At 40.1% G+C, this 26,627-nt stretch overlaps 1 protein-coding gene across 11 annotated transcripts in view; it reads right to left on the bottom strand.

The window, feature by feature from the left end:
- The window catches only part of SUGCT (succinyl-CoA:glutarate-CoA transferase), a 622,782-nt gene that overhangs the window by 210,824 nt on the left and 385,331 nt on the right, over positions 1-26,627 (bottom strand). Inside the window, exon 13 of one of the 11 annotated variants that reach the window (XM_032484270.1) lies at positions 8,086-8,314. The exons of the other annotated variants lie outside the window; for them this stretch is intronic. Within the exon in view, the coding sequence (XP_032340161.1) occupies positions 8,234-8,314 (81 nt within the window). The 3' untranslated portion in view covers positions 8,086-8,233. Of the gene's footprint in view, positions 1-8,085; positions 8,315-26,627 lie in introns of those variants that run through there. 11 annotated transcript variants of the gene reach the window in all.

Genomic DNA, 26,627 nt, shown 5'->3' with positions numbered 1-26,627 from the left:
GCTGAGATAGGCATGCCCCGCCACACTTACTTCCGAGGACAAGTTCAGTCCAAGCCACATGAAAAGATGGTTGCTTAATGCTGGCAGAACTTTTCAGGAGGAACCAAACGAGGGTGCGTGGGTAGGGAGGCGGGCGACGGTGTCCTAAAATGAAGAAGGCGAACAAACGTTTCCTGTCCTCACATGTAAAAATCTCTGCTGGAAGCGGAAGCCAGCCTCAGAGGCCTGGGGCTTTCCTGAAGAAACTATAAAAGGAAAGGATGATAAAAGGAACCACGGTTTCAGTAGGACCACTACTAACCAAACCAAAGAGGGGGAGGAGAATGTTCCCTACTTAGTCCCCATCCTTGCTTATAACTTTCAGACTCTGTTTGCGACAGGAAGCTCCACAGAAGGGATGGGAGGTTTGGTTTTGTGTCTGTGATGCCCCTTGTCCTTGGTGAGTGGCTCTAGTGGTGTCTGGTCTCCTCACACTCCCACTATGGATGCATTTCAGAAGTTCAGTCGGCATCACTAACTTCTTTTTGCATCACACCCCTCCTAGTGGATTCTAACAAAATGTCCCACCTGCTCGGAGAGTATCCCTTGCTATCTGAATTCAGGAAAAGGATTGATTCAAACAGGGGACATAAATTAGATAGAAAACCATCAACACAGTCAATAAGTATGTTTCTCTCATGTGACTTCCAGGACAAGGGAAAGTCACGGAGCATTCCCCACCGCCTGACATCTGTCAATTTTCAGTTACAACAAAAATATGAATAATTGACTTGAAGCAGAACAACTAGAAAATTGTCCAAAATATGCAGACAGCACGATTGGCCCATTGCCATCAGCATTCCAACTTACTCAGTCACCAGTCCATTGGGAAGGTTTCCTAAGATGAATTCCCTGAAGAGCTTCAATGCTTACTTTCTCATTTCATGATCACTTAAATCCTACAGTAAAAGATTCCACTCAAGTAAGGCCTGAAAAGCCCATCGGTTAAGAAAAAGCTACATTCTCCTGAATGCTTTAAGATTATCCAGTCCTACAATGGGGCTGGAGATATGAGAGAAGGCCCACTTAGCTAATGTACGTATGCTGTGTAGCTTAGAACACAGCGTGTAAGGCAGTCTTTCAAGAAGTTCCAAGCCTCTTCAGAGTCCCAGGAATTCTATTTGACTCAAAATTTAGAATCCTCCACCCACGCTTATCAATGTCATCTTTCTTCCTCATCCTGGCTCCACCCTCCTCTGCAAATCAAGAGACACATGCAGCTGCCTAGAGCAATCACAAAGATTTCTCAAATGAAGCCAATATCAGCAAAAAGAAGAATAAAATTAAAATTTCAGAAAGGCTCGCAGATTTAGTGGTTCAGGGGTTAAACCAAATAGCCTGGCTTCCAATTCTGATTCTGCTAACAATTAAATAAAGAAGAACATGTAAGCACCCTTGGTATATTTTAAGATCTATAACATTAAGCAACTCATTTGACATTCATAACAAACCTCTGAATGAGAAGGAGAGACTTTGTCATCCCTAATTTACAGATGAAAAAGCCAACTTTGAGGTCTGCAGAGCTGGCCGAAGGTCCTATTTTCTATATTGGCAGAGCTGTTGTCACATACCGCTTTCTTGCTCAGCGTCCATCCCGTGCGCAGCCTGAGCTCCCTGTCTCCCCTCAAGTCACTACCTCGCTCAGCTGCACACACATACCTACTCGCTCTCCAAGCTCCGCACCCCTGGAAGCTGGGCTCACCACACAACGTGCTATCATCTCATCATCTCAGTTATTTGAAGGTTCATCTCGTGTTCCTAAAGGTTAGAAACCTCTCCGAGGGCCAGGAGCATGTGAGGCCCATCTCTGATGGTCAGAGGGTGTGGTACCCCATCCTGCATGCAGCGTGTGCTCCGTAAATATTTGACAAATTGAACCAAATTTAAGCAATCAGATGAAACCGCAAAACAGGTAAATTCTGTGCACACCCCCAACCCAATCCAGTAACTGCTTATTCTCAACCTTGACTCCCATCTATCAAAACCTCCTGCCAGCTCTTACAAACACATAAAAATTTATATGATTGAGAGGAACTTAAAATGCTTCACATCAACTGTAGCCAAAAGACTTGAATCTAAATGGATGTGGCTCTGTTGATTTCAGGCATAGAAAGTCTGGGATGACTTGGCAGGGTCAGGGGGCCAGAAATCCCATTTAGAACTCAGTGGCACTTCAGCCTGTACCGAAATCACAGGCATCAACAGTCACCCACCTTGATTTTTCTCATCTATGAGAGGAAAGGTATGAGTCATAAACTGTTGGAAAGTATTTTTAACTCATCAATTATTTGGATAGTAAAATGTAATGTTTCAACCCCAACTGAAAGCTAAGGCCAATCTTAGCAACCAATTAGGCAAAGCTGACTTTGAAATCAAAGTAAAAGTCCGAGCAAAAAAGAGTAAGATTATGCTGATATCCTGAAGTGCGTAACTCAAAGCATCTGGGAACAGTCCCCGCAAATCACGGAGGGTTATTGCTGCTTCCTCTTTGATGGGGACCATGTGAGCAGGCCTGACCCTGAAGGAGGCAGCATCCTGAGCCCCCGACCCCGGCCCTGGGCTTGCACTACAGTTATGAACGAACACGCTAAGGTGTCTGCATTCCATCCCGGGCGATTCCCAAGACTCAGACTGAGGGCAAACCTACCCTCTAGCCACAGCCTGTCTGGTTTACACTTTGAGCAGGTATGTTCTGCCCCTGCCACCTCCTCCTGCCTCCCCCTTCCTGACACCTTTAACAGCCTCGGGTCAGGCCATCTGAACCTACAACTCTCCTCTGATGGGACCACCTTTCCCTCCACCCCAGTGGCCTCAAAGCCACCGGCACGCCTGCCCCAGCCACGCTGACCACCGGTAGGCATCCCCTTGCAGCTCCATCTCCAGGACTTGCTAATACTGTAGTCGCCTCAAATGCCCACCCCCATCACCCCCACTCATCCTTCAAGACTTGGCTCACACCACCTAGGAAGTCTTGACTGACTCAGCCAGGCTGAGTTGGAGTCCCTTCCCCTCTGTCTTCCAAAAATCCTGGACATGTAACAAGCACAGCATTTATGACACCGACTAGCACTTCCTGCTAACATTTTGACTCGGTGCCCTCGGCGATCCTGCCAGTGTCTGGCACGTTGTGAGCACCAAGGAAAAAACTTGCTGGCAGACTGACTAATTGGATGAACTGACATCAATAAGGTGTAGTCACAGCCATCACCTCAATCCCCTGGGAAGAAACAGCCAAAAGTTCTTTGAGATGTTCCTGTCCCTCAGTGCCTGACACAGTGCCTGGGGGTGTGACCAGACAGTCAGATGAAACTGAACCACATAATTCTTGCGTTGACCAATCTTTCTTCATTCAGCCTTGATTAGTGAGCACCTACAACATACACGTATGTCACTAAGCACCGTGGAAGCAACAACCATGCGACCAAGGGTCTGGAGAGGGTAACAGACCTACGGACAGAGAAGGCACCGAGGTCTGAGTGAAACGCCAAGTATTCTTTGTAGGGGAAACACGGAAGATTTAGCTACAGAGATGAGTGGTGAGGCAACTCTTCAGTGACTGAATACAAGAGTACACACTTTTCCTGAGCCCTTCAGCTGCATGTCTGTGAGTGTGTTTGGGATCTCGGCTGCTGCTACCCACAAAATACCCTGGTTAGAATATTTATGCAAATGTTAATTTCACACTATAATCTGAAACTCCCTTTGGTTCTTTCCCGCCAACACGATGTCCTTTTGCACGTCTCACACTGGAGCTGTTCCTTGGATGACAGTTGTCTGAACATTCCACAGACCCTGGTTCCCCATCCCTGAACTGCTTCCTCTCCTGAGCCCTGTTAATCTCTCTTGTTTATTATCATTTTTTCAGCGGCAGTCATTGTGGACAGCAGGGTTTTCCCTCAGAGTAATAAATATTCATGTATTTGTGAGGTAATGAAAATGCTTCTGAGTCTGAAGAGTCTATGGCAATAGTCAGGAGAGCATGAAACACGACATTAGATCATTTCTACTTCACCACGCCACATGGGGAAGAAGCCTTTTCACATTATTTAATTTATCCTTGGGAGACTGAGATGGTCCGCTGGCCCCAAACATAAGAAGCAGCCTGGGCAGTGATAACTCGAGCCCTCCTAGGAAATGAGGGGTTGCCTGCAATGGGGACCCCGAGTTTGAACTCTTACCCATACCTCTGACCTTAGAGCTCTGCTCAAAAGCAGCCACTGGCTCAGAGACAGCTACTGGAATGACACACGTGTAAGTCTCCTTTTCTCCGATTCCTGTCTGATGGTGTGTAAAGATTAATGTAGAGTTCGTCTGAGTGCTTTGAAATATTAACAGATATTTACTGGACATGGGTAAGTGCAGGTGTACACACACAGTGTACTAAGCAAATGTCCATTAAATGTGTGATATTAGAAAAAAGAAAAGGAGAGAGAGGATGGCTGGGTGGAGGAGTAGTGGTCTAGGGTGGTAGGTAAGTACTTTGTGTTCAGAAAAGATCTGCAGTCCCAGCTCTGCCACTTACCAGCTGGGTGACCTCAGGAAATCTACCTAACCTCTCCAGGCCTTAGTTTTATCATGTCCTTAATGCAGTGCTTCTGACCTGGGGGCAATTTTGTGGGGGCTATTTGAGTGCTGATGGCAATTTCAGCCCCTTCAGTAATACCTTGTAGGGTCTCATCTTATGGCCAATGTTGATCTTAATCTTTCCTGAAACTAAGACTTAATAAAACAACGGGGTGGTCGGCACAAAAGTGTCTGATTTTCAAGCCAAAGCCAGTGGACCTGACCAGGTGACCCACTAGCACTGGACTAAACTCTCAAAATATCTCTAGGCATATGGTCCAGATTCTTCCTGCTACTTCTTGAGGCAAGGTGCTAATTTTATCTTAGAAAGCGAAGCACCATTTCTAGGCAATGATATCTTCTAAATAGAGAGGTCTGGCCACTGATGGCAAGAATGGTTTGATGTCTTCTTTGGTTTGTTTGTTTAACAAGACCAAAAGAGGACAAATTCACATCCTTCTCATTGACTCAACCAAGGGCAAGGTTCTAGTTAGACACCAGCAAGAACAATGTGGAAATTGTTCACTCCCAATGTGAATCATTTTCAGACAATCCCCAGAAAATCTGGGATAAGTTAGGTGGAAGAGAGATAGATGACAGTATGTGGAAAACTTTATTTATGAATGTTAATAAAATTTCTATTGCAAAGGAAATGCTGGAGACAAAACTCAAAAGCCCTACATGGAGAATGAAACTTATTCCAGCCTGACTCTGAGATGCAAGCAAGCCAAAGACCGATTCATTAAGTGCCAAGTTCAAGAGAGGGATGGCAGGCTTGAGCTACAGCTGGAGAAGTTCCCTTCCTCAGGGTTTTGCCAAGAGACTGAGCACACGCTTTGCAAACCATGATAGATATGTTAGGGCAGACCTGACACCCTCGCTGAACTTTCTCCATGTCAGCTTTTTGCAGCGTGGAAACAAGTCAGTAGGTTTTGGAAGAAACGCAACCTTCCTCGTTCACACTTGGTGCCTCGGACAGAAACTTTCAAAACGCAAAACAAAAATGGCAGCTGGTCAAATTTAAGATTCTAATTTTTACCACATCTGGAGATCCCTTTTGATGACAATGGCTGAGACAATCAGGATGGACTGGAATTTACATGAATACGCATCCAAGAAACACCCAGATACGTGCTGGGTACACAATGGATCCTGACGTCTTTCATTTGTTTGAGCTGTGGGAATGTTTTCTGAAAATATAGTGAGAACATGGCAGGACAATGCTTTTTATGAGGGCTCAATATTCTGACTTCTATTTTCCATGGGTTGGAATGAAATTGTTTTAAAACAGTCACTGAAAGAAGTACCACCCCTTACAACATTCCAGATCAGGGAAAGAGTAAATCTTTTAACTGTGTACATGTAACTGGGACTTGTGAAGAAGTGATTATTGGTTAAAGTGGCATCAAGGTAAAAGGGGGAGGGGTCAAAATGTTAATACTGAGGTATGCTGAACATCAGGTTTGAGTAAAAAAGCTAGGCTTTCTTTAGCTAACTAATCTTTATTCCATGATTATATCCTCCAGTAAATGTGCCCACATGCTCTGCACTCCTTGAGAGTCAGTAGAGCATGGTAACCAGACAGGATGACCTCTGAAGTCCAAAGATCCTCAGAAATAATGGTCACCAGGGCAGAGACTAGGAACATTCTTAGTTCAGGAGGTAGCTCTCCGTAACCCTCCAGGGCCGGCTACAACTCCGTTCCTCTCCCCAAAGCACTTGTAATAGGAGTGAAAGATTATAAGGATGAGCCTTATCAAAATTCTTCTTCCCTCAGTTTAACCTAGGTCATTTCTTAGCCCTGAGCACAAAGCATGGGTCTCTGAAAGCCTTTCTCCTTCCTCTCCTCCAACAAACTTCTCAACAATGTGCCCTCTCATTATGGTTAAGTCTGTCATTGGTAGAACTTTGCCTAACTTCTGTGTGAAGGTGAAGAGGCCCAGCTAAGCTCTTGCAGAATTTTTAAATGAAGGCTAGTGTTGATGCCTGAGCCCTATTTGTACCTACCCTCCTTCTGGAACCCTCTCTGCTCTATCACCATCCCTTCTCCTGCCTCCCTCCACCAGGAACATAAGCTCTATGAATTGTTCTTGTGTTGATGAAAGTGCCCAATGGGGTAGCATATTCATTTCATCAACAAATTTTTCAGCTCCATCTTCCTCATCCAGTTTCCTCTCAGTGAAGGCCCCCATTCTTAGCACTCATTAAAGGAGAACTTTTGCATCTTCAGTGTCTGTACCATGGAAGTCCAGACCTTCAAGCTTGTCAATTTTTGCTTTTGCTGTTCTCACTTCCTAGACCTGAAATACCTTCTTCTTTTCCCTATCCTGCCTTCCATCTCTTTGCCTTCTCAACCTGGCAAACTCCAACTCCTCTAAAGGGAAGACAAAACCATGTCTTCCCACGAGTTTTCCTAGGTTACATAAACATCCATGTCCCCAGCAAAGCAAAATTGTGACCTTCTTTGCATCCTTTAAAATTTCTCATAATCCTACAGCACTTAACACACTGTATCATCTTTCTCTGTTTAGCACCTAGAATAGTCCTGAGATATAATCAACACTCAATAGGGCTTATTGAAAAAGAACATTAAATTGTGACTAAGATAGGTGAAAGTAGAGGTGATATAGCAAGAAAGAGTATAATTTTTGATATCAGAGAAATGTAGGTTTCAATTCTGGTTCTATCACCCCGTAGCTATGTGACTATGGCAAGACCTCTACGAACCTCTGTCTCTTCATCTATGAAACACTACAGTATTGTTATGAGAATTAAATGGGAAAGGGATGTAAACATTTTGCTGCATGGTGCACACTTAACAGAGTTTGTGTCTCTCTTGAGCTTTGTGCTTTTTCTTCTCTTTATAGTACTCCTCCCCTCCCCCACCCCCATACCATTTCTTCTTCTTAAAACAGAGGAATGTAGCTGTTGAAAGTTTAGATAAAGAGGAATTATGATGACATGTTATAGAAGAGTCCTTGCAAGCAGAGTTTAAGAGGAGAGGACTTGAATACCACAAACCTGCTATCAAGGATGGCCCTAGTATAAAGATGAATGGTGTATTCTTACCAGTAGACTTAAATGATTTGGTGCCCTACTGACAAAATCATCACCATTATGGAGTTAACATAGAAGGCTATTTTGGTTTGGCTCCATTAAATGTTTAATGCATCTGTTGGTAATGGTTAAACTGACTCTTCACTCACCAGAAATCTGGGCCTGCCTCTGGGGAAAACTTGTGGATCACACTGACTTTGACTCTTTCCAGACCCCTTTCGCTGTAATATTTCACAATCAGAAAACAGCATGGCTTCTGATTATGATCTTGGCTGTGAGGAGAAAACCTCTAGTCCTATTTCAAGTCTAGAGACCAAAAAAAAAGTCTTTCATATAAATTAATCAGTTTTCTGGCATCTACCACAGTCTAATGTACATAGTCATTGTTTCTTAGCATGAGACAATACTGATTGACCTTAAACACACACATGATTTCTTGATTCTTCAAGGAGAGTCCAGGACTTCATTAAGCTTTACTTCTCCAGCTCCTACAGACTCCATCTGTACTCTTTGGGATCCTTAGTGCTCCAACTGTAGAGAGTCCATACCACTGTCTTTCCTAGGTCCTCATCTTCTACCTCCAGGAAGAAAAGTCAGAGAGCCAAATGCAAAAGATCCAAGTGTATTTGTTCTTAATGGACTCTGGTCTTTGCCACTGGAGAAGAAACAGACCTTGTCAGTGACTTTTGGTCACAATCTGTAGGTCCTCCTAAAGATTCCAGCTTAAATGTTTATATAGATGAATCTCTCTTACTAGTCCAGCAAGACCTATGAAAATGTAGCTTTTCAACAATTAATATATAGCCTAATTAGCCATGAGGAGAAATCAGCACTTAAGAAAGATAATATTTGATTTATAGAGCACATATAAAAGTGACTGGGTAGAAAGTCTAAGGTCTAAAATATTTCATTGTTTTAAATTCTTTCTTGAACAGAAGTTAACTCACATCACAAAAATGTTCTTGTTCATACATATAATGACACCGTAAATACGAGTTTTTAAAAGAGCTTTAAGGCAATAGTCGCAGACAACCAAATTGTAACCATTATGTTTACCATGTTGGCCAAAGTCCCAAGCCCCACATGTTTTTGGCATCATTTTTTTTTTTTTTTACTCAACAATAAGGGCTCAAATACTCCTTTTTGTTGCTATTCCAAATGCACAAGAGAACCAATCCATTTATCTAAAGATGAATTTGAAACTCTTTGGAGTATGGTGGCCATATGCACCAACCCTTAGAAAGTAAAAGCAAAATATTAATTTCCCTTTCTTTTCGAATGCTTTAGGTTTCTGACATGAGGAACCGATCCTATTAAGTGGTAATTCACAGTGGCTACTTATTGCTTAAATGTGGAAAATCCACATGGTAGATCATGGGAATTAGGGAAGAGTAATTTACCCTGAGTAAAATAATATAAACATCTAAGCTTCATCATTCTCTCTGTACCATTCTCCCCCATCCAGTTCCTCACCCACTTCTTCACCTTCCAATCCATCCAGCTGATTCCCCAACTACTCAATTAAATGAGAAAGGTCCAGCAAAGTTCACTAGGAGAATTTGAGTTGCAGGAAACAGACTTGGTCTATTTATAAGAAATGAGCCTTCTGCCATGGTTTCACCTCATTCATACCAGGATTCCAAGAAACATTCCCTGCCTTGCTGTGTGATGCCTTTCACACAGTGAGAAGGAAGGAACTGTGCCTCACAGGAAGTGTTTGTCTTTATGAAAGGCCAGCAGGCCCGTAGCAGAAAGGCTCCACCTGAAATCTGACAAGACAGCTATTCCATTAAGTTCGTTAAACTATTTCATTGAGAAATCACTCACAATAATCTTTGTCTTTTGAGAGCAACATTCTAAAAACTATGCCACTCTTTCCTCGCTTGGAAATCTGTGATTTTTTAAAAAAATTTCAGATGTAAAAGATAAAAATATTGCCTTCCCATCATTTTCATTTTCCACAGAACTTAAGGGTTTATTCCTTGTCATTAACTGGACAGTTAAATCTTCTCTAGTACAATGAGATATCTGCTCCAGCAACGACTTCTTTGTCAATTACTTGATAAGCTTAAAATGAGTAAACACAGGGAGAAAATGCAGGGAAGTGGAGACTGAAATACCTATTAATTGGTTTGTGGCTTTCTGAGCAAGTCTTGCTTACAGTAAGTGTTCAAAGAAACACTAAGCTGGGTCTTCACCTCATGGAATTAGTAAGTTCCTTCCTTTCCTTCCTACACTGACAAACTATACAAAGAAGAGTCAGCGTAACCCTCCCACTCAGGCCCAAGAGCCCTGTAAGTCAGCCTTTAAATCAATTCATTCCATTTCAGGATTCCATAGTGGGACTTTGGAATGTTTACTCCCTCCGAAGTTCCTTTAAAATATGAATATAGAATTTAAATACTTAATCTATTCCACAAATATGCCAATTTAATTTATTTCTAGCATATACATTATTATATGATAATATTTTATATATATCACATGTAAATTATTTGTATATAAATTATTTTTAACTCAAAAGAATAAAATTTCATTATAGGAAATTCAAAAAATACAGAACAAAAATTTGAAAAGGGGAAAAACTACCCATAATCTCATTCCCAAACACAAACTAGTATTAACATATGAGTTTATTTCCTTCCAAACTTTTAAATTTTGCATATTGTTTTTACTACAGTTGTGGTCAAATGGGCTAGAAATTTTGTATCTTACCATCTCCTCTTAAATATTATATAAGTTAAATGGTTTGATGATAATCTATTGTTTAATACAACTATTTTGGGGCTTTGGGAGTTGTTTAAATTTTTTATTATCAATGGTATCTTGGGGACGAACACAATTTCAAGAAAAAATTCCATAGCAACTATTCCAGTGACTGGGAACAATATATGGCTTTTGGTTTCTTGGGGCAAATCAGAACTCAGAAGCACAATGGCTAGCAGATCTTGAAGCATCCCACTTTAGATCTCTGGCAACAGACTCTGTAGATCCAGCTGAAGTTTGGGTAAAAGAGGGAGATTGGGTCTCTAATGTCATCTACTGCAACACAGACATGAGCAAGCTTCAGTTTTTTGGACCAAGATTCACTGAACCATGGGACTCCAAAGGTTTTTACATAGCATTAATATTTATTCACCATAGCCTTAAAAATTCTACTAAAATTTTGCACTTCTCTAACACCTTCCACGTTAAGTCTTAACATCTTGAATGTTTAATCAATTTCATTGAAGGATGAACTGTTTCCATATTACCAAATCAGTTTCTTGGTAAATAAGTTGATAGACAAAAACAAAACAAAAAAACATACAAAAAAAAAAAAAACCACCAAAAAGCAGTTCTGGGCCTATAACTCCAAATACACGCACAAGAATTAGACAATTTATCGGCAGCTATTTCCAAGTATAGACACCTTTCCTCTGCTTGAGACTTGCTGACTTGTAGACTCTGGAAGATCCTCTGGGAAGGCTTTCCGAGGATACTTATGAGAGAGTTCCTGAGGGACTTGACAGAAGTCTTGTGAAGTATGTGTGGGGAAATACAATTGAAAGTAGAAGCTGATGTTTGCTTCTCATCTAGAGATGACTGAAGGAGGGAGGTCTGCTGCAGCAGCCCATGTCAACAGAGCACGAAGCAATGAAAGTACAGTATAGTGTTGGCGGGAAGGAAAAAGTGTAGGCACCCCCATTCCAGTTCCTCATGAAACTCTGAAGGTGTGGAAGAGGAACTCAGTTTTTCCTGAGCTGCTCAAGAAAGAAATCAGAGGTTAGAGAAGATGTGAGCGCTGTGGGGCCACCAGAAAAAAATCCTTAGAGGCCCTGTGGGCAGAAAAAGGCCTGGCCAGCATCAACCACTCGTACAGCTAGAGAGAAGTGAGTCTGCCACTCTGAGAGGGAGCTAGAATAAAGCGCCCAGTCGTCACAAGCTATCACAACCTCTGCATCAGCAGTCAATCAGTGTCAGCGAAAATCAGACAGAACCAGAAACAAGAATGCCTGCTCGCAGCCAACAAGTGCCCACTGATGTTGTATCTCTGCTTCCCCATCTCTCCTCCTCTGCCAAGGGAGCCAGGCCTCGCCTGGAGAGGAATGATTAGACATGGTAGGTTGAACCCAAATATTTACTATTACTCCCTCCTAGTTCTCCACAAAAATAATAGTAAAGGAACTTTTTATAAAGGGTGGACTTAGAAGGACAAAGCAAACGAGAGAAAATGACGTAAAATAAGAGATGGTAGCAACATTTTGTAAGCTGAAAATGGGGCCATTAACCTAGACTGTGGGAAAAAGCTAAACTGTGGGTTGGAGGGTGGGGAAGCAGTGAGAAACAAGCCAATTTAAGCTGAAAAAAATCCTGGAACTGAAGGCACCACCAACCTCAGAAAAGTGGAGATGCAGAGTAAAGCTGAAAACAAGAGCATCTGTAGATGGTTGACTGTTGACTCATACTTTCTGGAAATGCTGAACACCACACAACTGAGGACAAAAGTGATAATCGATGCAGGAAACTGGGCAATTAAGTAAAAAAAAAAAAAAACAAAACAAAAAAAAAAACCTTGTGGCAATCATGAGATTTCCTAGCCTCCTTCCCCCACTTGGCTCCCAGAATACAGACTACCAGTCTTAATAACCCACAGGCAGAGATTTGTAAGACTTCTTTCTAGAGAACTGAGCAGACCGAGAGAATAGATTTGTAAATGCTGGTATGTGGAGTCCCACAAGGAAAAAGCCTTACTATCAGCTTATACTCAAGAAGCTCCAGTCAATAAGGCTGCCCTCACATATAGGCTTCCAGTCAGCTCTTTACTACCATCTTCTTCAATAGTAATACATAGCCAATGCTGTCTTTCTATATGCCAAGCATCATTCCAAGCACATTTTAATTTTTTATGCAAATTGTTTCATTTAATCCTTTATACATTTAATGCTTTGCACATATGCAGGCAAATGTATTTAATCATCATAAGAACTTTATAAGGTAAGTACCACTATCATCCTTATTTTTCAATTAGAAAAGTTAATTATATAAAGACAAGTAACTTGCTCAAGGTCATAAGCCACAGGGTAGTAATGGCCAGTTTCACAGTCTTTCAGTTTGGATCTAGAACCCATGCTTCTAATCTCTACAACAGACTGCCTCTAAATGGAAGTAGAGACAGTTGAGCAAAAAATTAAAAAGGGAAACAATGGAAACAGGCAACCAGGGACAGGAAGAAAAGTGTAAATCAAGCATAACACATTTGCTCCATTTACTCATTGCATACATTAAAAAACCAAGATGCTCTTTCATTTAATGAACAAGAGAATATGGGAGCAGAAGATTCAATAGAGGAGTTATAAAAAAAGAATTGCAGAACTAAGAGACAAAAAGAGAAAACAGGAGAGAAAACTAAGATGATCTGTCTAGAAAAAAGAACTGTGGTGATAGAATTATCAAAGAAATAATACAAGAAAACTCCCAGATTGAACGAGTCCATGAATATCCAACTAGAATAATGAATGATGAAGGATTCACACTAAGACATATCACTAACTAGACAACCTACTGAATGGGAAAAAAGATTTGCAAATGATATGACAAATGAGGGATTAATATCCAAAATATATAGATAGCTCATACAACTCATTATCCAAAAAAAAAAAACTTTATTTAAAAAATGGGCAGAAGACATGAACAGACATTTTTCCAAAGAAGATATACAGATGGCCAATAGGCACATAAAAAGATACCCAAAACCGATAAACATTAGAGAAATACAAATCAAAACCACAATAAGATAACACCTAACACCTGTCAGAATGGCCATCATCAAAAAGTCTACAAGTAACAAATGCTGGAGAGAATGTGGAGAAAAGGGAACCCTGGTACACCATCGGTGGGACTGTAAATAGGTGCAGCCACTATGGAAAACAGTACAGAGGTTCCTCAAAAAACTAAAAATAGAACTACCATACGATCTAGCAATTCCACTCCTGAGTATTTATCTGAAGAAACTAAAAGCACTAACTCAAAAAGATATATGTACCTCTACATGCACTGCAGCACTATTTACAACAGCCAAGGTATGGAAGCAACCTAAGTGTCTACCAACAGATAAATAGATAAAGAAGATGTGAGATACACACACACACACACACACACACACACACACACACACACATATAATACACATATACATGATGAAATATTACCCAGCCATTAAAAAGTATGAAATTCTGCCATTTGTAACAATTGGACCTAGAGAGTATAATGCTTAGTGAAATTAGTCAGAGAAAGACAAATACTCTGTTATCACTTTTTGTGGAGTTGAAAAAATGAAACAAATGAATATGTATTAAAAAAAAAAGAAAGAAAGAAACAGACTCAGATATAGAGAACAAACTAGAATTTACCAGTGGAAGAGGGAAGTGGGGAGGGGCAGATGGAAGTATGGGACTAAGAGATACAAACTACTATGTATAAAATAGATAAGGAACAAGGCTACATTGTACATCATAGGGAAATATAGCCATTGCTTTTAATAACGTTAAATGGAACATTACCTATAAAAATATTGAATCACTATGTTGTACACTTGAAACTAATATAATATTGTAAAGCAATTATACTTCAATAAAAATAAACCAATAAATATATCATTAAAAAAGAAAAATATGGGAGTGCATATATCTTTGCTTTGCTTTTTTTTTTTCTCTCCGAGAGAAGGAAGAATTTATTATTACTTGCAGCAAGTAAGGAGAACACAGATCTTTCCTAAAACAGTGTCTCTCATATATCTTTTCAATATCTTCTTACATTTCCTTTAGATATATACCCAGAAGTGAACTTGCTGGATCATATGGTAGTTCTACTTTTAATTTTTTGAGGAACATGCACACTGTTTTCCACAGTGGCTGCACTAATTTACATTCCCACAGACAACGCACAAAGGTTCCCTTTTCATCGCATCCTTGCCAACACTTGAGGACAGCCATTCTGACAGGTGTGAGGTGATATTTTATCATGGTTTGATTTACATTTCCCTGATGATTAGTGGTGTTGAGCATCTTTTCATGATCTCTTTCTTAACCAGAACATTAAAACCTTTTGGAATTTACACAGAATAACTAGAAAGTCACTTCTATTAAAATTTCCAGTCACTGAAAATGTCCAGGTTTTTTCCTCAAGCAGAAAAAAAAAAGTCATCTAAAGAAATTTTAAAAGAATAGATTATTGATAAAAAGCAAAGAAAGCAAACTGATAAACTACAAAATAAAAAGGAGTTCTATTTCCACTCCTGACATGTTACAAGGTCTAAAATCTGTTGAAATAGTAACAATAATAGAAATGGAATAGAGCCTTTCAGTTTTCACACTACATATTGATTCTTCATTTTCAAATCTTTTCCTTTTGGAGACATCAAGAAACAATTAAAATGAAATAATATGAATATAATTTGGGTCTACATTCACAAAATGAGCAAAGAATTAAAAAACATTTCAAGCTAGGCAAAAACAAACAAAATATTTAACTTCCCTCCCTCCTCCCAGGGAGAGTTAAGAGGATTTTTTTTCATCTTTTGCCTCAGTTTTCTGTGTAACTTCTCCAAGGACCCAGTACCTGAGATGCATGATAGAGAGGGATCAGGACATTTTGAGGTTAATGTCCCAAAGGAAGTCTTCAATTGTCTTTTGCTAGTAGAAAGTTGCACACACTTAAAATGCTGCTTAAGTTTAAAGAAAGTGCAAAGACTTTCCTACTGTAAGTGTGAATGTTACCTGGTGTTGAATGGGTGGGTCATGGTAATAAAATGGACGTGGTACTTGATCTCATTGCTGTCTCCAGAGCCTCACTGACTGTCTTACTACTCTACAACAAGACTGTCACCCCCTGGCTACACTGCCACACATCCCAGATTCGGATCTGGGAACCACAGCCACCATAACCAAAGAGAGTATACAAAATGCAGAATGGGAGATATGTGATTCCCACTTATAAATGTCAAAACGCCCTCCAGATCAGGAGTTTACCAACGTGAAATATGGGATTTTTTTTTCCCCTATAAAACCTCATGAAACAAGGAGTAGTTACATCCTTTGTTGGGGTGGGGAATATAATTACCTTTGACAACAGAATGTATCCTGGGTCTTTCAAAGCAACACTGTTATGCCTTTTATTTTTCTTTGACGTGTTCTGTGAGCGTGCAATCCTTTCTTAGAACATTTGGTCTACATATGGACAGACCTGTGATTTTAAATGTACTAATGAGCCTCAGACAGACTTCTAAGTAACACTCGTGAATAAGCCAGAGAGAGAGTCTCAGATGCTAATATTTACTGTATTAGGAATTTTTTTTCCGTTTGCTGATTTGTTTCCCTCTTAAAAAGTTAACGCTTATTGAACATAATATATCCTGAATCTTTTGCAGGTGTTAAACAGCTGACTTTAATTTTTTAAAGAACCAAATCCATCAATTACCAAACCAAAAAAAAAAAAAAGCTGTATTTATTTAGGTTATTTTGACAGTAAATCTTTTCTCTCTAGTCTATCCTAGGGAAAGGATTGCATTTCTCTGTAAAAATAAACGTACTGTGAAGATTAAGACATGAGCTCATGTGGACTTACTCCTTAAAAAGCTGAAGGGTCCAAAATGTGACATTACATTTTCTTTTTTCTAACACTTCAATTTAGGATGGAGGGACATATATTAGCAATCCTGGCTTAAGAATGAAATAGTATAAGTTTCTATAATGGCACAAAATGCTATGGTGTGGCAAGTAGCTTTAAGTTAAGGCATTGTCTAGACTGGACACGAAATCCCCAACATGGGAGAATACTGCAGTGAGTAAGACGGGATCAGTCACAGGATAGCAAATGAGATCTGGAAAAGGGAGGGGAAATTTGACAAAGACAAATTCAATTTTAATTCACGAGGGGTTTGACCTTGCACTCAGGACTCAACTCTGACATCTGGGCTATTTTTATCATAAATTTTTCAATGCGATTGCTATTTTATCAACTGGTTATCTTCTGTTGTCTGTGCCAAAGTGTTCTCTGCCTTCAGTTGCCAAAATAGGGGCCAAACCATCAAAACAGAAGCAAAGTGGGAAAAGTTGCCTGGAGTACTACTCATTGTTAATAAAGGACCTTGACTTCACTGAAGGGATTGGCATACTAAAGGGCCATTGGTGCTGTGGGATGCAAAGTTCTCCAGCTTTCCGAGTGGTTCTTATGAAACTGTAACTTTCTTTTAAATTACCATAGTGGGGGAGGTTATAGCTCAGTGGTAGAGCGTTTGCTTAGCAAGCACAAGGTCCTGGGTTCAATCCCCAGTACTGCCATTTCAAAAAGAAAGAAAGAAAGAAAGAAGGAAAGAAAGAAAGAAAGAAGGAAAAGGTGGTTAACTCAGAAAGAAGGAAAGGGTGGTTAACTCGCATGAGAAAAATCTTAATCAAAAGACAACTCCAGACACAGTTATCACAGGGTGTCACAGTGTCTAGAACGGCCAGAACTTTGAGATGCTCTCAAAGTTATCCTCTATTCCTTTTTTTTCTGAGAGTTTTAGCATTAATGAGTTTTAAATTGCTGTCAAGTTTTTTTTTTTTTTCTTCATTGATCTGACCATGGGATTGTTCTTCTTTAGCCTGTTAATACAGTGGATCTACAGTGATCCATGCACTGGAGGACTCAACACAGGAAACATGTCAACTCTCCCCAAACTGATGTATCGGTTTCACAAAATTCCTTTCAATATCTCAATAAGATATAGCTTGTAGTTTCAAATACTGTACCTTGCATCTCTGGAATAAACCCTGCTCTGTCACTGTGTATAATTTTTCCTACATATTGCTGATGTCTATTTACTATTTTGTTAAGGGTTTTTGCTTCTATATTCATGAGGGAAATTGGTCCGTAGGCTTCTGTACTGTCTTGTCTGGTTTTGGTATCATGGTAATACATTATAAAATGAACTGCGATGTCCTCTAGCATCTTTTAATTTCTGAGAGACTGTGTAGAATTAATGTTAATTCTTTTTTAAACATTTCTTGGGGAAGTTTTAAAATTATGACTTCAGCTTCATTAATAGTTACAGGGCTATTCAAATTATCTATTTGATTATCTAATTTAATTATTTCATATTGGGTGAGTTGTGGTAGTTTGTGTTTTTTTTTTTGAAAAAGTGGTCCATTCCATCTAACTGTCAAATTTACATACATACAGTTGCTCATAGTATTCCTTTATGACACTTTTGATGTCTGTAGGGTCTGTAGTAATATCCATTCTCGATATTGCTCATTTCTGCCTTCCTTTTATCTTTATCTGTTATTGTGGAGGTTTGCTAATTCTATCAATCTTTTCAAAGAACAAACTCTTTGTTTCATTGATTTTTCTCTATTGGCTTTTCTAGTTCTAATTTAATTGATTTCTGCTTTTTTCTTTATTAATTTCTTCCTTTTGCATCTGTTTTATTTTGCTTTTTTCCTAGGTGTTTGAGGTGAGAGCTTAGCTTACTGATGTGGGACTTTTCCTTTTATCTGATGTTTGCATTTAGTGCTAAGAATTTCCCTCTCACTGCTGCTTTAGCTGTGTCCTGCAAATTTTAATACATTGTATTTTCATTTTTATCCTGCTCAGTTTTTTGTTTGTTTGTTTGTTTGTTTTACTTCTTTTGACATTTCCTCTTGTATCCATGGATTACTTACTTATTTACAAGTGTGGTGTTTAGTCTCCCAGTGCTTGGATAATTTTCTGTTATCCCCCTGCTATTGATACATAGTTGAATTTCATTGTGGTCAGAGAACACACTCTATGATTTCAATTCTTTTAAATTTGTTGAGGTGTTTCTTCTGATCCAGGGAATGTTCTGTGTTGCTGTTATGTTCTGTGGACACTTGGAAAGAATATGTATTCTGCTATTGTGGGGTGTCAGTAAATACTATTAGTTGATGGTGTTGTTGTGTTCTTCTATTTCCTTGCTTGTTTTCTGTCCAGCTGTTCTACTGGGTACTGAGAAAGGAGTGTTGAAATCTACTATAATTATGGATTTGAGTATTTCTCTTTTTCAGTTCCATCAGTTTTAAATCACATATTTTGCACTCTGTTGTTGGCTGCTTACATATTTAGAATTTGCTATCTCTTCTTGATATATATGCCCACTTATCATTATATAATACCAACCTCTGCCCTGATAATTAACTTTGCTCTGAAGTTGATATTATTGGATATTAATATAGTCACTTTTTCTTTTGTTTGGTTAATGTTTTCAAAATATCTTTGTCAATTCTTTTACTTTCAACCTACCAATTTTTATACATTTGAAGTGAGTTTCTTGTAGACAATTATATTTTTTTAATCTGCTCTGCTTATCTTTATTTTAATTGGTATATTTTGATCACTTACCTATAATGTAGTTTTTTTTATATTTTAGGACCTGAGTCTACCATTTTGTGTTTTCTGTTTTTCTCTTTTTTCTTCTGCCTTCCTGTGTGTTACTTGCATACTTTTTTAAAAAGTTCTGTTTTGGTTTAGATATAGTGTTTTTAATTGTATCTCTTCATATAGCTATTTTTAAGTGGTTGTCCTAAGTATTACACTATTTTAACTGCCCACAGGTATTGCCATTTTACCAGTTTAAATAAAGTGTAAAAAGCTTACCTCTCTTAACGTCTTTATGCTCCTTTATTTATAATTGTCTTAAATAGTTCCTCTATGTGCATTTAGAACTACACTAGCGTCTGAATTTTTGCTTTAACATTCAAACATAATTTCAAAAATTCAAGAGAAGTCTATTGTATTTACCTATATTTTTACTTACTGTGTTCTTTCTTCCCTCCTACATTCCAAGATTCCCCTTCTCTCTTTCCCCTTTCACTTTTATTTAGGGAGAGTCCTTTAGCCATTATTTTAGAGTAGGTCTGCTAGTGACAAATTCTCTTAAGTTTTCTTCATCTGAAAATTATCTTCATTTTCCCTTCATTCCTGAAGGATATATAGGGCTCTGGGTTGATGATTCTTTTTTTTTTTTTCAGTACTTAAAACTTATTGTGCCAATTCTTTCTTGACTTCTATGATTTCTGACAAGAAATCTTCTGACATTTGAATTGTTGTTTTCTCTATAGGTAAAGTGTAAGTTTTCTATGGTTTCTTTAAAGATTTTTTTTCTATGTCTTTAGTTTTCAGAAGTTTTCAGAATGATGATTATGTTTTGGCGTGGATTTCTTTGGGTTTTTCTTCAGGATTTGCTCAATTTCTTAAATGTCTACATTTACGTCTTTTGCCAAATTTGGGAAGTTTTTAGTCATTGTTTCTTCCAGTACTTTTTCAGCCCCACCCTTTTTATTCTGTCCTTCCAGGATACCAGTGACAGGAGTGTCAAATCCCACAGGTCCCTGATACTCTGTTCACTTCCCCCACCTCCGTCTTTTCTCTCTCTGCTGTTCATATGAGGTGATTTCTGTTGTTCACCCTCAAAGTTTATTGATTCTTTTCTCTGCCCCCTCCACTCTGCTGTTGAATCCATCCATCAAGTTGTGTTTATTTTTAAAACCGTTTATTAGTTTTAGTTCTGAAATGTCTATTGGGTTCTTTTTTTATATCTTCTGCATCTTTGCTGAGACTTCCTATTTCTTTGCTTAGATTTTCTATTTTTTTTCATTCGTTTCAAGCACTTCGTAATAGCTAGTTTGAGTATTTTAATTGTGTTTACTTTAAAATATTTGTCAGATCATTCCAGCATCTTTGTCATCTCAGTTTTGGCAACTACTGGTTGTCTTCTTTCATCAAATTTGAGATATCTCTAGTTCTTGGTATGATGAGTGATAGAAACCTACACAATCTGAATATTATGTTATGAAATTCTGGATCTTATTTAAACCTTCTGTGTTGGCTTCATTTAACTCTCTTTCAGCAGAGCTCCTCCCTCCCTCCCTCCCTTTCTTCCTTCATTCTTTCCTATTTACTGTATTTATGTATTTATTGGCACATAGAACGTTAAAATGGATTGAATTAAGACAGAGAGATTTCACATAACCCTCTCTTACTCTGTAAAAGCAGTTTGGAAGGGAATAACCCACCTTTAGCTCCAGAAGTAAGCCTCCTTTGGTCTAAGTCATTTACAGTTGCCCCTCTGCCCTCACCATCACTAATGATTTGGGAATGGGCTGCATAAGCCAGGCTTAAACCATTTAACACCTAGTGACTTTCAGGCTTCAGCCATAGTTCATGGACAATGTCATAAGTTGGCCCAGTCAGACTAAAGCAAAGTTCCCTCCCCCTCCTCTGAAGGTGACTAAGGAAGAACACAGCCACAGCTGCTGCCAGTGGCAGCTCTGTGACCTTGAAGAAAGGCATCTGAGGACAAAAAAACATATGAAGAACAGAGACTCAAAGTCCAAGCTCTGATTCACCACACCCAGGGCCCAAACCATGTAGGATTTTCAGTTACATAAGTCAATAAATCAGTCATTCTCATCCCTAGTTATCCATTAGATTCTTCTGGGAAGCTTACTGATACCTGGGACCCGTCCCATTGAAGTGTTCCGAGCTAAGACCCCGGCATTTGTAATTTTTAAAAGCTCCCGAGGTGATTCTAACGCTCCTCCAAGGCTGAGAACCACTACGATCCATCCTCTTTACTGTTGGTGACTGTTGAGTTGGGCTTTCCCTTACTCGCTCTTGAAAGAATTCTAACTCCATGTTCCTAAAGTTTAACAGGCATAAAAAAAAATCACTTGACGATTCTGTTAAAATGAGGACTCTGATTCACGGCTCTACAGCGGGCATTAGTTTGCTAGGGCCACTGTAACAAAGTACCACAAGCAGAGCGCCTCAAACAAAAGACATTTATTCAGATCTTGGCGTCTAGAAGTTGAAAATCTAGGCGTCGGCAGGGCTGGCTCTATCTGAGAGCTCTGAGGGAAAGACCTGTTTCGGACCTCTTGACTTAGCTTGTAGATTCCATCTCCCCCCTACACACGTCTCTCGGTGTTATAAATTTCCCCCTTTATGAGGACACCAGTCTTATTAAATTAGGACCTACCTTAATTACCTCATTTTAACTTGATTAACCCCGTAGAAACCCTACTCCAAATAAGGTCACAGTCTGAGTCCTCGGGGGTTAGGATTTCATATACGAATTTTGGTGGGAGATAATTTTCTAACAAACTTCCAAATGATGCCCATGCCAACAGCCCATAGATCACACTTTGAACAGCAAGGTTCTACCTGATATGTTTCCTATGCTTAAGGCTGAGTGGACTTGAAGTCCTCTTATTCCAAGCCTTGTATGTACCTGAGGCATAACCAGCAGGTGGGCAGAATGCTAGAAATGGATTACTGGTCATGGCTATGGTATGGATTAATTAAAGAACACATGTACCAGAGACAACCCCACTCACAGAAGACCTTCTCTAAGAAAGACCTTTAAGTAACCAAATACATATAAATTCATTACACCAAAAAGGTCAAAAATAATTTTCTCTTGATGGCTTTAAAAATAATCATTTTACATAACTTTCTTTTCTCACAAATTTTTCAAATTTCTTGATTTATATGTATCATATTAATAGGTGGAAAGAAATGTTATTTTTAAAAGATTTATCCTTAATTAAAAATTAAACTCACAAAAGCAATAACACAGGCCAATTCTACATCTTTACAAAAGAGGGCAGTGATTCTTTGCTGCAGTATTGGAGACACACTCGGGCATTTTGCCATTTTGGGGAAATTATATGGAAATGTTATTAACATCATTTAAAGTATCCACAATCTTCCTATTTTCTATATATGGAAATCAAGACTACTGCCCATTTGAGATTTTTGGTCATAAATTTGAAGTGAGTCCAGTCAGTAAAGTTACATGTTTTTTCACTAACAATGTTTAGCTTCACAGAAACAGGTGTGACATAAGTAGACAGTTGGATTTAACCAGACTTGGGTTTTTGCCAGTCAAGTACAACGAAAGGAGAGAGGAATAAGGAACATGAGATTGCGAGCAATGACAGACTGCTGGGCAGTGGGATCCAGGCAAGTGGGCAGATAAGGTGGGGGCACAAGGAGAATGGTGACCAGCTGAAAAGAGATACAGTAAAGACCAGGGAGAGAGTTCTTAGAAAGGCAGAACTGAGTGAGTGAGCTAGACATTCTAGAGGTGATGGTCATTCTAGGCTGTTTCTATGAATGCACATTTTCTGAAGTGGCACGTCCTGTCTATCTGAAGTGGGTATCACTGCCTGGGTGAGTCGCCAATGTGTGGTGGTAGGGATCATGGAAGCCAAAGAGATCAAAGAACAAAGAACCCTGGGTACTGTTGGAATTATCTGCTTAGACGTGGAAATTGCTCAAAATGAAAGGAAAAGTGGTCAAGGGTGAGACAATGACCCAAACACCGGCATCTTCCACAGATAAGAGAGGCCGGGAGGCCAGCAGACGACGACAGGAAGGGCCATGGGTAATAAAGTCCGATGACATGCATGGCAAAGACAGAAGAAGGAAAGACCACTGAGAAGCAGACACTAGAGAAAAGTGATACTACCTGGCCTTCTGGCCCTGCTGGAAGGCAGGGTGCTAGCAGGCAGGCAGGTTGGGTTACGGGGAGAGCAAGAAAGGGAAGGGAACTTTCCAAGAAAAGGTTGAGGCTGTAGGAGTAGCTGACGGTGAGAGATCCTGATGGGGAGGTTTGGAGAGTGAGCAGGGAGAGCACGGCAGGTGGGGCAGGACTGCGATGCTTACAAGCAGCAGCAGAAGTGCAAGGTGACGAGTTCTGAAGGGGACCGAGGATGTGAGGGCGGATGGGACCGGCCTTGGGTTGGCACATTCAGTGACGGGCAAGCCAGGGGCACCTCGTGGCTGCTAGACAGTAAAGGAATGTGGTCCAATACCTGCAGAGCACTCGGCTGCGCTCTCCTCACGTGTGTCACGCTTCACACGTGTGCCACGCTGGATCTGTGAATGCCATCCTATGACAGCAGCGACTAGCTGTCTTCCAAGGTTCACACTCTCTTTCCTTACAGTGGAATGAGACGCAGCTTCCCAACCTGGGACTGACATTTCCCAGCCACCACCCTCTGGCCAGTGAAGTGGGAACAGGAGTGAGGCATGTCACTTCCGGCTGGCCCACAAATACTTCCTTCCTGTGCTTTGGTCTTATCCCTTCCTCGGGCTGGATGCACAGGGCAGGGTGACACTGCAGGCCTCGGGTTACACTGTGGGGGAGCCTTCCTCAGCCTGAATGACTCAACACAGTGACTCTTCTGATTAGGGGGCTTTATGTGAGGACAACATAGACTTGTGTTGAATAAGCCATTAATATGTCAGGGTTTATTTGTTACAGCAGCGAATGCTACTTTAACCAATGTGTACCTGTCAAGTGTCTCATAACTGAATCCAGAGACCTCTTCAAAAACTTACTAAGTGTCCCTACTACCCCCCTACCATTACTCCACACACCGTCCCTCCCTAGCTTATGCAAGGAGGGGACTAAGAAGAGCAGAGAGGTGGCTGTTGGCTTCATGAGCAGCACAGTGCACCTAGGAAGAAGGAGGGCACGTTGGTACCCCTCACCCAAAGTCAACTGAGGAAAGAGGTAAATATGTGCGGTGATGGACGTGTGAATTAATTCAGTGGTGGGAATCCTTCCACAGTGTATACATACAGCACATCATCATGTTGTACACTTTAAATATATTATAGTCTTATTTGTCAATTTTACCTCTCTAGAGTTGAAAAAAAGACAGAGAGATAAGATATTTGCCTCTGCTGTTCCTCCTCCCCGACCCAAACAGATAAGGAGCTAAGTCTTGAAGAGGATGGGAAGAAGATAAATCAGAACCAGGTAACTCCCACCCCTCCACTCTGAGGGAGAAGTCTAGCCTTTGATAGGAGAAAGAGAAGGCTTTCAACTGAGGGTGGGATTAGGTTAATATTAAAATAACCGGAGATGTTTGGAGTCATCCCGATATGATGTTAAGAGATGGGAAAGTAGGAGAGGGGTCCAACACGACAGAGGTGATGGGTAAAAATCAAGACCATTTTCTGTTTCCATCTCAGTGAGTTGAGGTTCCTCAGTACAGAGGTGATACTTCATAAATTCTGAAGGTAAATACCAGACATGCCACATAGAAGGAATGCAGAAGTCATGTATGGGTTAACTGGAGACCTGATGCACATTGTAGAGGGACAATGTGTCTGACTGCCATGCAGGGCATAGAGGTTCTAACAATGGTGCTGTTGTGTAGCTGATCACTGGGTCTGGTGTCAGCAGACCGAGGACCTCCTCCCAGCTCTATCACTTAGGAGCTACAAGAGCTTCACCAGTCACCTGTCTCCTTTGACCTCGGGTCCTTCCTGTAGAAAATGGGGATTATAAAATCTACTTGGTGAGATTACGAATTAAAATGTGCCAGGCCCTAACTGAACACTTGATATAGAATACAGTCTCCTGAAAGACACTTAGGGCAGAATCTGATAACTGTAAGTTTATGAAAATGGTAGGCTAGGCTTCATTCTGACCTTATTGTCAAGGTCACATGCAGCACGGACAGAGTACTGACACAGCACTGCCGTGACCAAATTACTCCCGGGCTGACAGCAACAAAGGGAATGATCCCTAGAGGGGAGGGTATAGCTCAGTGGTGGTGTGTGCTCAGCATCCAAGAGGTCCTGGGTTCAATCCCCAGTCCCTCCACTAAAAAAAAATATATAAAATAAAAATGAATAAACCTAATTTCCCCACACCAAAAAAGGAATTGATTCCTTCCTGGCTCGCCAAAGGGAAAAAAGTATAAACACACATATACACATACACGAAGTCTGTAGCAGCTATATGTATACCTATAACTATTTTCATGGAAATTTGATTTATAGCTTTAAAGAAAAAAATAGCCTTAAAACCATGTAACCCCTAATGTATCCTTTCCCTAAAGCCATAAACACACCTCTAGTGATCCTGTCCAACAAAAATATACCACAGCAGGTGGAGTCACAAAAGAAAGTAAATGGTTTCAATCTCTTCATTCATTTTGGTCTATTCCCTCAACAAAAACTTCAAACTGCAGGTGCATGCAGCATACTTCTGCTATGACAAGAGCAGTGTGTCTTTGTAACCGGGGCTTCACCTAATGATGTGTGAACTAAATGTTAACTGCAGCAAAATGACTCCAAGCCAAGAAAGCCCCAGTCGAGGGTCTCGCCTGGAAGAGGGGCTAAGTCACAGGAACACACCAGAGTGGGGCTGGCTCCTTTGGTCCTTGGGAGATCATCATTCCTTCCTTCCCTGCAAGTTCTAATGTTTCGAGAGCAGCGTGTGAATTAAATGGGAATTTTCAGTTTGCAGACATCCCCCACGTTAGGGTCCAAATTTGATTTCAGTCTGGAAATGAGCATCTAAACAAGTTTGAGAGAGGAGGAGGTTTTAAGAAAGGTCAAACCAGTCAAAAGTAAAACACCAACCAATTATTGTAGGGAAGCGGTTTCACATCTGGAATTGGTTATATGTGGAACAGAAGGAAGAGTTTTCTTAGGACAGTTGGTTTAATTGTATTTTTAAAACAAGAGAGAGTAACCTAGGAATTCCGGCTAATCTCAAATGGAAACAGGCCCCCTCGAGCTGGTGAATATATTTGTTTCTTGTTTCAAATGGAATTATCAGTACTATATCCATGAGTAGTTGCTATCAGTTCTCGACCAATTGAGGCAAATTTTCAAATGTCCCTTTGAGGTGCACATTTGTTCTGGGGGTTTGGGTGTGTCAGGGTCAAATCTAGGTGTTCAGACTGTCTTGTCTCTTTTAAAAAAGAAAAGATGCTGTGAAAAGAAGCATGGTTTTGGCATCTGACTGACCTGGATTTTAATTTACTCGCTGTGTGCCTTTGGGAATGTTACTTAATCTTTCTTTATCTTTTCCTTATCTGGGAAATGGGAATGATCACTGTCTAGAAGAGCTCCATGTTCTGGTTATTACGTTAAATTATATAGCATATGTAAAACGCCTA

This window comes from Camelus ferus, chromosome 7 (assembly GCF_009834535.1).
Source record: "Camelus ferus isolate YT-003-E chromosome 7, BCGSAC_Cfer_1.0, whole genome shotgun sequence".
Taxonomy (NCBI): domain Eukaryota; kingdom Metazoa; phylum Chordata; class Mammalia; order Artiodactyla; family Camelidae; genus Camelus; species Camelus ferus.
The sequence above is the reverse complement of the archived record's forward strand: the minus strand, read 5'-3'. Positions and strand labels throughout refer to the sequence as shown.